This window comes from Rhinichthys klamathensis, unplaced genomic scaffold (genome assembly GCF_029890125.1).
Source record: "Rhinichthys klamathensis goyatoka isolate OS25496 unplaced genomic scaffold, OSU_Roscu_1.1 h1tg000547l_1, whole genome shotgun sequence".
Taxonomy (NCBI): Eukaryota; Metazoa; Chordata; class Actinopteri; order Cypriniformes; family Leuciscidae; genus Rhinichthys; species Rhinichthys klamathensis.
This window is the reverse complement of record NW_026607018.1, coordinates 1,069,263-1,083,802: the sequence shown is the minus strand read 5'-3', so window position 1 is coordinate 1,083,802 and position 14,540 is coordinate 1,069,263. Positions and strand designations below refer to the sequence as shown.

Below are 14,540 nucleotides of genomic sequence, written 5' to 3'. Positions count from 1 at the left end.
CTCAGCTGGCCAATCATAAAAGCTGTGACATGCTGAGTCGAAATCTCTCTAGCGTCAACCAAGGCACTGAACTTGATGCAATAAGTAATATTCCGACGAAAGAAACTAGTGCCTTTTTGAGAAGTAGTCCCTCAAGATGTAAAGAGTTCTTAGACCATTTATAGTAATGTGGCCATAACAAATTGCTTTTACTGGTGTTTGACATGTCCTTATTTTTTATATATAGAATCTGTGATTTTTAATTAACGGGTGACTTTTTAATTCGTATCCTATATTCCTAAATGTATTAAAAACACGCTAATTTAACTTGGAGTGATGAAGAACAGAAATAAAGTTAAACAATGTTATTTATAATATTATATTAATATAACCTATAATTATTTTCATGTTTGATTTACTACTTATCAATGATCTTTTCGTTTTCAAATGTCGGCTAGCTGTTCACTGGGAATTATTTAAATTAATAAATAAATTGGAACCAGTGGAATACGTTTTCAATTATTAAGAATATTTTCTCTTCATTTCTCTTAAAAAGGTCTTAATTCACACACACACACACACACACACACACACACACACACACACACACACACACACACACACACACACACACACACACACACACACACACACACACACACACACACACACACACACACACACAAAAACTCATTCTTGAAGTTGATTTTTGAATGTGAATGTTGAATGTGTTTACTCTTCTTGCTGTAGCCTACATTTTGCCATAACCTTGTCCTATAGGCCTATGCAATACCCTTAATTTTGATTGTCTATAAGCCCCTGCATTTAAAATGGCCACACTATTCCAGGTATTTTCCTCCTCATTACAAATGTATACTGGATGAATTTACTTTAGATTTTAGTTAGGTCAACTTCTGTTTCTACACAACTTATAGAAAACATTGATTGGTCATTTGTGGGAAAATTTGGGTCTGCTTAGAAATTAAACCAGAATTATCAGCATGTGAGAACGCATGTTGTGTTGTACGCATGTTGTGTGAGAACGCAAGTATGTTTGTAAATAATCCCATATTTTTTTTATCAAAATATCTTTGTGTATTGTTATTACAACAATGAAGTGTATGTGAACCTTTGTGAGTGAGATGAATAGTTCTTTCATATTACTTATTATACTACATACAATACCAGTGTGTAAAGTGCTCCAAGAAATAATTACATATTAAATACACACTAATCTGTATTGCGTGCTTATATTGAAATTATTTTATAAGTAATTATTATATATACTTATAATTATTATATATATAATATTATATATTACTATTCTACTAAAACCTGTTGGTTTACATAAAAACAAAACATTTAGGCCTACATGCAGTAGAATGTAAATATGCTGTTTGTTTTCTTGTAACAGTGCTGAAACTCCCATGACATTTTCATATAGACCTACCAGAAAATGGCAGATTTCATGTACTTAAGTACCGGTATATATAATAAATTTCTCCAAATAGAATTATTGCATTTCACTAGTAGACTTTTTTTTCTTATAACTAAACACTTTCCCTTCTCGGGACTGAGGTGGTTGTGATAATTAGATGGGCGGGGCTTGTGACTGCACTATGCGGAAGTGAGTGATAGGGGTCCGTACGGCGGAGGAATACACCGATGTATATAGAACCGGATCACCTTCAATACTCTGCGAGGCGAGCTACAGTCGCACGGTGGAGCTTTCAACTGAGAGCGGAGCATCGCTGCAGTCTAGTGTAGATTTACAAACCTAGCCTACTCTCCAACCTCAGATATGGTACGTATAGGCTTTTATCATACACTACTCGTTTATGAAACGGTGTTAATATTTCATGTATTTAACGCTTTGCGATTAATATGCAGAAAACACTAACCACCTGCTTGCTTGCTTGCTTGCTTTCCACTGCTGCGTTCTGCGCTCGTGCAAAATCAAATCAAATTTAATTTCATATGCATTAGAATCTGTTCTGTATTTCAATGCACTTCGCCAGAGATGGTTGTGTCTGTTTATTATTTTGAACGTGTTGCATTGATGTCATAGTGCGGCAGGAAATGTGACATATGCGTTTTATTATGGTGTATGTGCTGGACAGCAGCAGACAGATGATCAGTGCTCACCTCCTATTAAATAAAAAGACATTGTGATTGCCTTCATATTTGGCGTGTATGAGACAATATTTGCTTTGCTTTTGCAAATGATTTTTGCTATAGACTTGACAGTGCCTGGACAAATCAGGCCAGTCTTAATAGAGAGCATGGAAAGACCTTAAATGATTAATTCTCCTTAAAAATGTAAATTAAATCATCATTTACTCGCCCTTATGTCGTTACAATGCAAACCCGTATGACTTTACTTCTTACCTGTAGCACAAAAGGAGATGTTAGAATGACTGCCTCCGTCACCATTCACTTTCATTGTGTTGAAAAAGATGCATTGAAAGTAAACGGTGCCTGGGGCTGTCAACATCACCTATTGTGTTCCACAGAAGAAGAGAAGTCGTCATAAATTATTGCAAAAGTTCAATATTTGGTTGAAATATTTCTTTAAATGTTCAGTGTAATGAAATGAATGAGATCTATTAAGCAGTTGTCATGCGAGGTGTGTTGGCTGTAGATGGTGGTCATTGTTTCATTTTTTAAGATACGGCATTATGACATGCGTGTGACCTTGTTATTTATCTCAGCTCCTTTTTTATTGAGCTTTTTATTATTAAAGTTTGCATAACTTTCAGATCTGTCAAAATAAGCAGGGCTAGAATTGCACATTGGCTTTATTCATTGGTTTAGGTTGGCAGAACTTGGCACAAACAATTGATTCATTTTGTGCTGTATTAACTTAATGCAACAGGCCTGTTTGTTATCTGTGTTCTGGACTTTTTGTACACTGGATTTTTTTTCTTTTCTCATAAGAGCTCGAAATGGAGTGCATAACTTATACATACCAAGAGAAAATAAACAAACCTTTGTTTAAATGGTGCATTTTAGCTCAAGAAAGCAAACATTGTTTGTGAAGCATGGAAAGAATGTCCCGAGTGAGTTCAACAAAAGTCAATACTGACTGAATGAGTCCATACAAACTGTTCTGTTTCAGCTTCTCCACAGCATGCTGCCAGAAGGCTCAGTGTTAAAAAATAAAAATAAAATAAGATTCTGGGTGCTATTTGGTGAGAATGATCTCAGTTCTTCTTTGAACTATGAATGGTTAGTTGCTGAGAGGTGTCTGTTTCCTCTCTGGTTGCGTCTTCAGGATCTTTCTGACCCTGTTGCAGCTCTAATTTCATTGTGCTGCCTGTACAGGCAACTGTGCCATTAGATTTATTGGGTACTTGTGGGGAAAATAATCATGTTTTTGGCACAAACAAATTTTTTCACCCATCATGCAAAACAGTCTGGAAACAGTCTGCGCTTCTTTATATTCTTTGGGGTGTACCTCTGAAATGACAGTCATGCTGAACTGCTTGAATGCTAGAACAATAACTACAGCCTTTACTGTGTATAAGAGCTAACCAGCTATCCAGTGTTCAGTACTGAATTAAAACTCTAACTCGCTTATCCTAAAGAATTTATTGGGAAACCTTGTAACTAAAATGGACAGATTAGCCTTAAAAGTATGGCTAATTCAGGGCTCGCTGTCTTTACGGCACACAGTTGGTGTGGCTCATAAGGAAGCCGCCTTTACAGTTGTGGTCGTGAGTTTATATTAAGCCATCTTCCTGTCTTGGGTCCTAAGTTGTGGGTATATTGGTATTTGTTTTGTGCATAAAGACAGTTACTGGAACTAGACTCTGTAGAGCATCAGTGTGGCGGCGTGATGGTTCAGGGCCTCGGGGACTCCCATTTACATGGTGTGAAAGTGGCAATACCACACTCATTATCGTACACTGGGCGTCCTGAGCGCCAGGCCAGCCTTCTCTCAGCTGCTCCTGCCGCTTGGCGGCTCATAAATCAAGGCCAGATTCCAGGCAACGTTGCGCAGCGTTTCAGATCCCGGCCAAATTCCTGGCAGTGGTGTGCAATGTTTGAAGCCTTGCTGGATGGCAAATAGCCTGGAAGGTTTCCAATAGAGGTGCAGGATCTTGTTCTCCCCTCCCATCAGCTTGAGAGAAGAAATTATCCTTTATGGGCAGGGCCAATGGGGAATCTGTGGACATGCATATTCCGGGGGGAAATCTGCATATTCCGGGGGGAAATCTGCATAAGAGTTCTACACTTTTGTTGGTAGCTGAAAGCTTCAAGTTGTTGAAATGTTTATTAGATGAACACTAATGTGGGTATTGTTACAGATTTCCTTATTAGTTTTGATTAAATTTGACTTGATTCAGATTAATTTGTGTATATTTAAATATAATGTCCATTCCCTCTCTAATAATGCTATAAATTATACAGAGCTATGTTTCAGAGTGATTCAAACCAGTAACTATTTTTTAACTATTCATTATTCAAAATGTAATTTAAGGTGACAATTACTTCTTTTCTTTTTTTTAGACTTTAAAAAAAAATAATTGTGGGCAATGCGGGGCAATGAAGTTGTCCAAGTACCAGACGAGTTTCAATCCCCGCCCTCCAGCAACTAAAATGGCTGAAAAACTAAATTCGATTTTTTTTTTACTTGTATATTACTAATATTCGAATTCTATTCAATTTTAAGGCATCACTTCAGTTAAGAGAGGGAGGGAGAGGGGGGGGGGGGGGGGGGGGTAGCTTTTGTTTCGTCTCCTGAGTCGACAAGAGGGTACAATGAGCAAAATATGAATGCACCGCATTAAATTGTTTATTCAAAGCAATGAAATAATGACTGTCTGTAAAAAAAAAAAAAAAAAAGTGGATAATGTTTAAACTCGCATTTATGAATCAAATATAATTTTGTAAATTGGATAAACGATAATGAACAAAACAGCATTAATTTATGCAGTTTAATGCAAAGAGCCAAAGCATCAATCGCAGCATATTTTTTGCATTTAAAACCATGAGATGCAGTGGAATGGGGGGGAAAAAAGCCCACAAAGTCTTGAGACGTATTTTAAAAGTTGAACTTCTTTTAACTTTACATGGGTTAACATACAGGCCTCTTGTGCGAGACGCCAGTGCAACGGTCAAAGATGTCAGTCTAGCGCATGTTTACATAGAAAACAATGGAAAAGCAGCACAGAAAAAGAGTTCTGGGTGAACGACTTGGTTACGATTTTGACGTGACCATGATCTTCACTGCATTGAGCTTCTCTATTTCTGCAATGTTTTGAATGAACAACGCAGCAGTGCCACATTTAGTGGGTACAACTGTGTAGGCTAACAAAAACATTAAAACACAAAAACAACTTTCATCATCGCATCTCATCTGCCATTGAGGCTTTCTGACTCACCTAAAATTCAAATCCACCATTTTTGCATTTGACCGTGGAAACAATCGCAGCAATTACCAAACAAGAAAAGTCCAGTCAATTTCCGATGGACAAAATCAAGTTCAATCCTACATTATTTTATCACTTAACAAGCCATATTACTCTGATAAATACGTTACGATACTATAGGGAATAAAAGACGATTACATTTTTTTGCTTCATGTTGACTTTAAAAGAATTGCCTCATAAGATTAATTAAAGCTAGCAGAGCTTTTTTTGCAGAGCTTTGCACCAAGGATAGAGAGGAATCATCACTCTTGCACATTTCACAAATTTTGACAACAAAGTTTGTTGTTAAAGTCGTCATGAAAATGAAATTCACTCTTTATTTTCTAAATCCATTTTATATTAGAAAATAAAACAATTAATCCATGCATGTGTTTCTAGGTTTCTTTTTTTTTTACCTCATCATTTTTATTCAGAAACTCGATCTTCCTGTGAAAATGATAGACTTCTCTGGTGACACGCGGGACTTCTTCAATCAGTTCATCCTCATAAACCCCACCCCTTTCTTACAATTGACCCCAAGCTCACATTCAGATCTCCATCCAATCAACAACCAATGAACCCTGAGTAACATTTTTCTTTTTCTGATCATTTTCAACCCTAATGTTAGTCACAATATAGAAGAAAAGATGTGTTGTTACATCCGTTACATTGTGACTTTACTAGTCAAGGTTTTAAGGGTAAAGGATGTATGTTCATATTTAGGTTACATTTCAAGGGAGTTAAGGACAGCACACTAATTGGAACAACATGTGCCGAGATCCTTTGCACAACAGCATAGTCATAATAGGGCAGGAAGAGACCTTTGTAACTCTCCAGGTCATAGTTTGTCCCTACCTGAATTTGAACTCAAAATTTTCCTGCTAGCAGCCCAGATCCTTAACCCTCAGGCTAACAGGACCCTAATGCCGAGTTCAGACTGCACGATTTTAGCCCCGATTTTGGCTCGCCGACAGGTTTTGAGAAATCGCAGACAAATGCCCGAAATCACAGGCAAATCGGTGCTCGTTCACGCGAGTGACAATCACGCAGTGTGAATGAGCAAAGACGCGATCTGAGAGAATCGCAGACGAGTCGCCGACGCCTGTGAGATATTTGGCATGCTAAATATCTGGACCTGTCGGCGATTCACAATCCTGCTGTGTGAATGTGTTCTGACTGAAAACTACATCGGCGATGACCGACAGCCGAGGAGGAGGAGGAGGAGGAGGAGGAGGAGGAGGAGGAGGAGGAGGAGGAGGAGGAGGAGGAGGAGGAGGAGGAGGAGGAGGAGGAGGAGGAGGAGGAGGAGGAGGAGGAGGAGGAGGAGGAGTTATAGACCAGAATATCAGTATTTTAATAGATAGGCCTATATTTACAATTCTATCAAACAAAAACAAAGCACAAACATTTGCATGACCAGCAGCAACAGCAGGACGTCATTTGCAAAATTATTTATTTACCCCCAACTCTCTTTGCAAAACACAGTCCTTGCTCCCCTCGTCTTCCCAACCATTTCCTGCATAAACAGTTTTTTTCTTTCTTTTTCATATTCGCTACAAATCAGTGCACAGACAATTTGTAGGCTATCATTTTTAATAACAAATTCAGTGTCGCGCGAGAACTCCGGTCTCACGCACGCGTGATCTTCCGTTATTTCCTTATCACTTCTCGCGTTTGTTTGGTTGTGATTGTGAAACGTAGTTTGCGGACCAGGCAGAAATTGTCGGCGATTCTTTCTTAAAGTCATGCAGTGTGAAACCTCCTGTCGCCGATCCATCGTGCAGTGTGAACACAGCAGCAACTGAATGTTACCCCAGATAGTCATGCAGTGTGAAAACAACAGTGACCCGATTATTTTGAAAATCGTGCAGTCTGAACTCGGCATTAGGGAGAGACGGGGTGAGAAAAATACATTTGATCACAAGCACATTGAGACAGGTGAGATAATGCATCCACGCAGGGAAAGGTAAAACCTGCCATTGTGTTCACAGACGAAGAGGTGTTGGCACAATTAGCAGAGATGTGATGCCACTCAGATGGTCAAAGAGATATAAATGTAAACCCACGGCTGGCTGTAAACTGAGATGACCACAGGAGCAGGTAAAGTGACGAGCCGTTTGATTTTGACAGGCCTTAATACCCTTCTTTGATTTAGCTGTCACTCAGTGTACCTGACGGTCTATCTCAGAATACTTTGCTTGGGTCTATCTCAGAATACTTTGCTTGAGTAACCCGATGGGACGCCCATTTGACTAATCTCAAATAATGTAAATGATCCCTGACCCTCGGCTTTGTAACCGTAGTGACTTGCTGACATTAAGCTTCTCAAAAAACGGCCCAATATCTTGCTGTACGATACCCAATGCGGCCCAGGAGGTTGGAACAATAACATCGGCCTCAAGGGTCAGATGATCTCTCTCGGGGTCCGTTGTTCTTCAGGCTGATCAGCCAGAGTCACCGCTAAATGCTTCAGGTAACATCTGCTCAAAGAGACCAGAATGCCTCCAAAGAGACCCATCCTCTACTCTGAGAAGAACTCTGTGTCGTTATCCATGGTCTACGATCTCCTTGACCAGCAGCAGTTCTTTTATAAAGAGCTGATCGAGCTACAGGAGAGAAACTACAAGTCATTCCTGCAGATGCTGGTGGACTCCACCAACAGCCGCATTGACAGCGTTGTGCGAGATGTACAGGATTTGAAGAGCTGTCTGCAGCAGTGCAGGGCTGAGTTAGGGGATGTCAGGCGCCAGGGCACACAAAACGCCAAGCGGGCCGAGTGTCTGGCAGAAGGACTGGTGATGGTTCGAGGAGTGGTGGAAGGCCTGACCTCATTGAAGAGCCCTAACGTTGAAGTCAAACCCAGGAAAGCACCAGTAAAAATGGACAGGCAAGATGTAAAGACAACTGATGGCTGGAAAAACGAACCCAAAGCAAAGAGGCTGGTGGCTGACCTGACTGATATTCGGTTTGATGGCATAAAGGTTGCATTAGCATTAAGACACTGAATACATTTAACTGTTTTCGTTGTGGCCTTTAAGGAGATATATATTCACCATTAGTTTTTGAATTGGTGGTCAAAGTAGGATTTTGTCTTGTATGCTGGAATTGATTGGTTAATCTGGGACCTTGAGTTTTTAAGTGGAATCTTTGGGTGTCAATATCAGGAAGTGACGGCAGATGAAGTAGATGTTTATTTTTTAAGGAAACTTTATGAATATCATTTATGGTGCTGCAGTATTTTTTTCTTATTCATGTTATGGTCGAGCTCTTCTATTAGCTCTTCCTATTTTTCATATTTTAGACTGTGGGTGTGCAAAGATTTGATTTTGCTTTTGTGACTTGTTTTTCTGGATGACAGGACATCTGTGCCTTTAGGGTTTGCTCAGTTCCACAGTAAAGTGTACAATAAAAATAAAATGAGTTATGTTTTTGACATCCGTTATCTAATTACTTTCTTTTTTCTTCTCTATTTCCAGGCTGACCAACTCACCGAGGAGCAAATTGCTGGTAAGCCAATCCGTATGCTTGTGTTGTATACATGCCCTGAAATTACATCAGTGCTGAGGATGAAAGTCACATAGTAGATGCTTACTATCAGCACACCTGCGCTTCATTCAGCCAGACACTTAAGGAAAATCTATCTTTCTTGTGAAAATAGTTTCAAATGGGCATATATATGAGGTTTAAATGTTGTTTTCATCTATTTCCTTACAGAGTTTAAGGAGGCTTTCTCCTTGTTTGATAAGGATGGTGACGGTACCATCACAACCAAAGAGCTGGGCACAGTGATGCGTTCGCTCGGTCAGAACCCCACGGAGGCCGAACTCCAGGACATGATCAACGAAGTGGACGCTGACGGTGAGTTGGATTCAGTTCAGACCTCACAAATCATTGATGGATCCGCTTGTGACAAACAGTAATGCTATCAGGATGTGCTATCGATACTATTCTAAGGTTAAGGTTAGGCTTTAAGTTAGAGTTAGCCTAGTATTTGTATCAGCGTAGTATATGCCTGAGATGCCTCTCTTGTTACAGAGCTGATGTAATTAGTGTTCCAGCAGGCTATGGTGTCTTTAGAGTGTCTTTTAGCGCTAGTATAGCGTTTTGTCAGATCACGCAGAGCACGTTGGGTTTCTGATATACTGATTATTTGCAGATGGTATTGTGCGGTATGGAGCCGTTTTTGTAGGTCAGACAGCAGTAAAGCCCGTTGAATAACAGCAGGTAATAAAGACCTCATGGAATCCTTTACATAATCCACTTTGGCTGTGGCGGCGATGGAATCGAGAGAGTGTTTGTGAAGAGCTCCAGTAAGGAGAACTTGCAATGTGAAGAAAAACACACACACATACGCAACCACGTGTTTACACCCACATTGTCAGATTACACACGCAGTGTGAGCCCTCTGGGAATGGCTGTAGTGATCATTTTCACACACGCATGCACACAGGAGGATGTCATATTTGTTCTGTGTAATGGAAATGTCTCACCTCAGCTTGGTTAAACCGCGAGGGTAGCAAAACACCCATTTCAGCCTGAAAACCCCTGACCTGTTATTTTTCCTGCCTTGTTTAGATTCAAATTTGCAATGCACCAACATTAAAATCCAGGCCAGAAAGAGTTTATAAATGGCTGATAGTAAAATTCTGCATTATTTTGTCTAAATAAATTAAACATAAAAGTCTATTTACTAAATGCTACAAGTAAATTGAAGCATCACATTATAATGTACAGAATGAAAAATGGAGGTTCATTTTGAGATTGCTAAAGATTACATTTAACTGTGTAATTTAAATTGATTAAACTAGTGTTTTAAACATTAACTTTAAAGGTGCAGTATGTAATATTAATAGCTAGTGGCTGAAATTGGTACTGCAGTCCAAATTCAAAATATTGGAGAGAGTTGTTTCTTCCGCCTCTCCTCATCAGACTCAACACTCAGGCTGGTTGCCAGATTGAGGACGCGCAACAGGAACGAGCGCAGTTGACAATAGAAAGCGCTGAGCTTTACACTGTAAGTTGATCAGCTAATGTATACGTTTGCAATGTTTTATTGATAGGGGTGTCACGATTCTCCAAATCCTCGATTCGATTACATTTTCGATTCTAAGGTCACGGTTCGATTCTCGATTTTTATTTTTTTTAAAGCCGAAACCGGCCAATCAGGATGCTCTCTGTTTTACATGCGCTTCATGAGGCACACACGTCTCTCGCTCTCTCCCTCTCTGCTGTGCGCGCGCTATACAGTTTGGAGCACAATTTTTTCTGTCTCGCATGCGCGCTCTTGCTCGCTCACTCTAGATTCCGGGAGATTTGAACTAATTTGCGGGCATCAGGGAGCCGCTATCAATGCGAGAGACTCCCGGAACTTCCGCGAGACTTGGGATGTCTGCAAACTGTGGCTTTTTTGAAGCGCGAACGTTGTAAACATAACTCACTGGAAATCCCAAAAACTTACACACCTGCGACTTCAATGCGACTTCAATGAAAGAGGAGGGGGTTCAAGTTCTGTCGATGGGTCTCCTGCATCTGCAGTTGCCATGCTATCTTTTGAATGGCTGTAGCTAAGTTAAAGGTGGTTGACCATAGACTCGCAGCACTTTAACACGCGTGTTTTTTTCCGCTTGGCACGCCGACCGGACGTGACATGGGGGCGTGGCAGCATCGACGATTCCATTTTTTAATTCGAAGTTCGAGATTGTGACTTAATTATTGACGATGCTTTTTTAGGTCAGGTAGAATCGGCGAGTTCGCTTGCTGGCTTCCATGGCTGCAATAAGCTGTGTTTTCTGCCATCTGGCAACCTGGGGTGCCGAAATACTATTGGGTAAATTGACTGTGGACGGGATTACACAGACCAAAACAAAAACAGACGTTCTGACATGGAATGCACATTTCAAAGTAGAATAACTGGTTGTTGCATTGTTTTTGGGATAAAGAAGTATTTGAACTTAATCCTAAATCTCTGCAAACATATTATTGTATTTTTATGCTTTAGTACAGTCAAAAAAATTACATACAGCGCCTTTAAATGAGCGTAAGATGACAGCAAAGGTAATAGAAGTAAAAGAAAAATATAGAAGAATGAGCATTAACAATTAAATGTATAATCTGATAAGTATAAAAACCTCTAATATTGATATGTTGTGCATCAATAATTTAATGTTTTATCTCACAATATAAGAATATAGATTCCTGATACCGTGCCCGTACGGGGTTTTGTGCATCCAAGAGAGTGTTGGCTGTGGTTCAACTAGACCCAAACTCACTAAATATGTGCTATTAGACCTCATTACTCCTCGATATGCCCTTTTCCTGCATTCTGCTTCCTGGATGCTTTATCTGAGTTTTCAAACATCTCGGACCAGATATGATGATGATTTTCTCTGTTTCTTTTTCAGGTAATGGAACCATTGACTTTCCTGAGTTTTTGACAATGATGGCCCGGAAAATGAAAGACACGGACAGCGAGGAGGAGATCCGTGAAGCGTTCCGAGTGTTTGACAAGGTCAGTGCTTTCTGAAAACAGGGAAAGATTATGTTTTTGCTTCCATGGAAAGAGTGAGGAGGCAGGAAAAAACAAACTAAACTTGGAAAACTAAATAACAAGCCCTTGTTCCACATAAAGCTGGTTTCAAGCGATTCATGGTGCAATCATTTCCACAGTCATACACATTTCCTAATAGTTTTGCAGGGATATTTAATTGTCAAATCATCATTGGCCTCTTTTGCTTCCATTTGTTGAATGTTACCTCGGCATTACGCCTTCACGATATGTCATTACTGATTTCAAAATCGCCCACTTTGGATTTAGTGCTTTAATATTTTTAAAAGCATGACACGGTTGACTTATTGATCTTGTCTATCTCTGTCAGGACGGGAACGGCTACATCAGCGCAGCAGAGCTTCGCCACGTCATGACAAACCTTGGCGAGAAGCTAACGGATGAGGAGGTGGACGAAATGATCAGAGAAGCTGACATCGATGGTGACGGTCAGGTCAATTACGAAGGTACAACGCAGCTGTGTGCTTTCCAGATTATCTGGAAAGGGTCACGTTTCATGCAGATTAAATATTACTTTTATGAATTGCCAATTCAATTACAATAATGTAGTTTGGATTTGGATGACGCACGGTTATTTGCGTGTATATTCAAAAAATGGAGATTAATTTAAAGGAGCAGCCTGGAACCTAGTAGGTTTTGTGTTTTGAGTTGTTGTTGTGATCTTATGAGTGTCATGTCTGATGTCCACTTCTCTTTCTGTCCACAGAATTTGTACAAATGATGACGGCAAAGTGAAGCTCTTCTGTTCTCTCCTGACCTCTTTAGAAGACAAAAAAAATCAGTCAAATGTTTTACTTACCTCTTACGCAAAAATATTCATTTATTCATACTGTTTCTGTATAGAAAAAACTGAATGTTAAAAAACAAAAATGTCCATATATAGAAAAAAAATATATTAAAAAAAAACAAACCAAAAAAAATGACATAAACAAACATAAATGACCTGCATGTACTGGTTAGTGGTCCTGTTCCCAAAGAACTGCTTAGACATCTACAAAAAAATCAATCAATTAATCCTGATATCAAACCTTCAGAAACTAAAGTAAAAGCATCTGGTGAACTGCTTAACTGGTTCCATTTGCTAGTGGCGATGTTTGGGCTGGCCAATCGTCTTCTACTTCCTGTTTCTGTTCTACATGCATGCAGCTTGAGTCTGGAGCCGCTATTGGGGCGGAAACCTCAGCGATGTCTGTCGGAGTGTTCAGGGGGTGAATTTAAAAGAGGGTTTAATATTGTTTGAGGGAGGTGGGATTGGGTGGCGGGCGGGTTTTCAGAATCTGCATAGAGGACGAATGAATGGGACCTTTGCAGTTTGCTTCAATAACTAAATAAAGAGATATTTTTAAGAAAAATGAGCAGTTAAGAGATTTTAAACTATGTTTGGCATGTCAAGATATTTGGAGTTTTGTTTCTCTGTGCATTGTGCCCGAATAGTAGGGGCGTTTAGTGGGAGGGAGTGGCTTTGGAGTTTCAGGGCGTGACCTTTCACCTTAACGTGGAAGCGTTTTTGGGGTAAGGGCAATGGTGACTGTACCATAAATGTTTTATCTTTAGTTTTTCTCTGGGCTCTGACTGTGAGCGTGTCGATTACTCTGGAGAGTGCAAAAGAGGGCTTTGGCTGCCAGGGGTTTGTTTCGACTGCCCACCTTCAGTTCTGTTTATGTTCATTCCAAGTTGTATATGCTTGTCTTTTGATTTTTTTTTCTTTTCTTTTTTTTCAATAAAAGAACATGAACTCGAAGCTCTCAACCTTGTTTGTCCTTTTTGTCATCCTCTATTGAAACAAACATTTAGGGAAGCTTTTGCAGCCAGCCTACAGAAATTGCCATGGCAACCGCTCTCTTTTTCTGTATGTCTCAGTATATATGTGTCATGTTGCATGAGCACTGATCTATCCAAGCGCAGGCTTGAGCGCGTCTGTCTTTGGGGATTTTAGGGGTTGCCTGGCAACCTGGATCTATGGCTCTGGTGGATGAGGGAGATATCAAAAACCATGTGGGAGCTGGAGAAGAGACTCTGGAGAGATTGTGTGTGTAAGGCTACAGCTGATTAGATCCACCTCCTGTAGTCAGGCAGAGTTTATCCCTGCAGCAGATCTACAGTATGTTCCTTCATTATTGGAATTATTAATTTGCATTTTTCCCAATCGAAGCTTTACCCCATCATTCGCATCAGATGTATTGTGAGTGTTTTTTGCACACAATTTTCAGACTCACTCTTAATTTACAGCTATTTAAAGACTGAGCTCAGTGACAGTGTGCTCGGGGGTGAGATGATTGTGCGTCTACTATGTGCACAGCAGTGAGAAACAGGATACAGTGACAGGCGTGTGGGAGGAGAGAGAGAGTGCTAACAGCCCACGTCTCTCTGCCCTTCTGACTTATGAGCTGCACGTGGCTAAGCGTGTGTGTGTATGTGTATTAAATACATTTCTTAATCCAAGAATAATAATCAGAATGGCTAAAGACTTCAGAAAATGTTCGGCTGATATATGCAGAAAATGCCCCTGGTCCCTTCGGTGCCTCTCAGATATGGCAGAATGTCTTTTTGTCATTTGGTTGCAGGCGCTGTTTGGTCACACT

The 14,540-nt window shown here is 40.0% G+C and overlaps 1 protein-coding gene across 1 annotated transcript; it reads left to right on the top strand.

Moving 5' to 3' along the window:
- Positions 1-1,638: 1,638 nt before the first annotated feature.
- Positions 1,639-13,699, top strand: calm1a (calmodulin 1a). The gene is made up of 6 exons (XM_056238869.1): positions 1,639-1,783; positions 8,870-8,900; positions 9,108-9,251; positions 11,795-11,901; positions 12,269-12,404; positions 12,665-13,699. The coding sequence occupies exons 1-6, from the start codon at positions 1,781-1,783 to the stop codon at positions 12,691-12,693; spliced, it is 450 nt and encodes a 149-aa protein (XP_056094844.1). The 5' UTR covers positions 1,639-1,780; the 3' UTR covers positions 12,694-13,699.
- The last annotated feature ends 841 nt before the right edge of the window (positions 13,700-14,540 follow it).

Coding starts and splice junctions, on each gene's coding strand:
- calm1a (XM_056238869.1), top strand. Junction 11,902..12,268: donor CGTTCCGAGTGTTTGACAAG/GTCAGTGCTTTC, acceptor TATCTCTGTCAG/GACGGGAACGGCTACATCAG. Junction 12,405..12,664: donor CGGTCAGGTCAATTACGAAG/GTACAACGCAGC, acceptor TTCTGTCCACAG/AATTTGTACAAATGATGACG.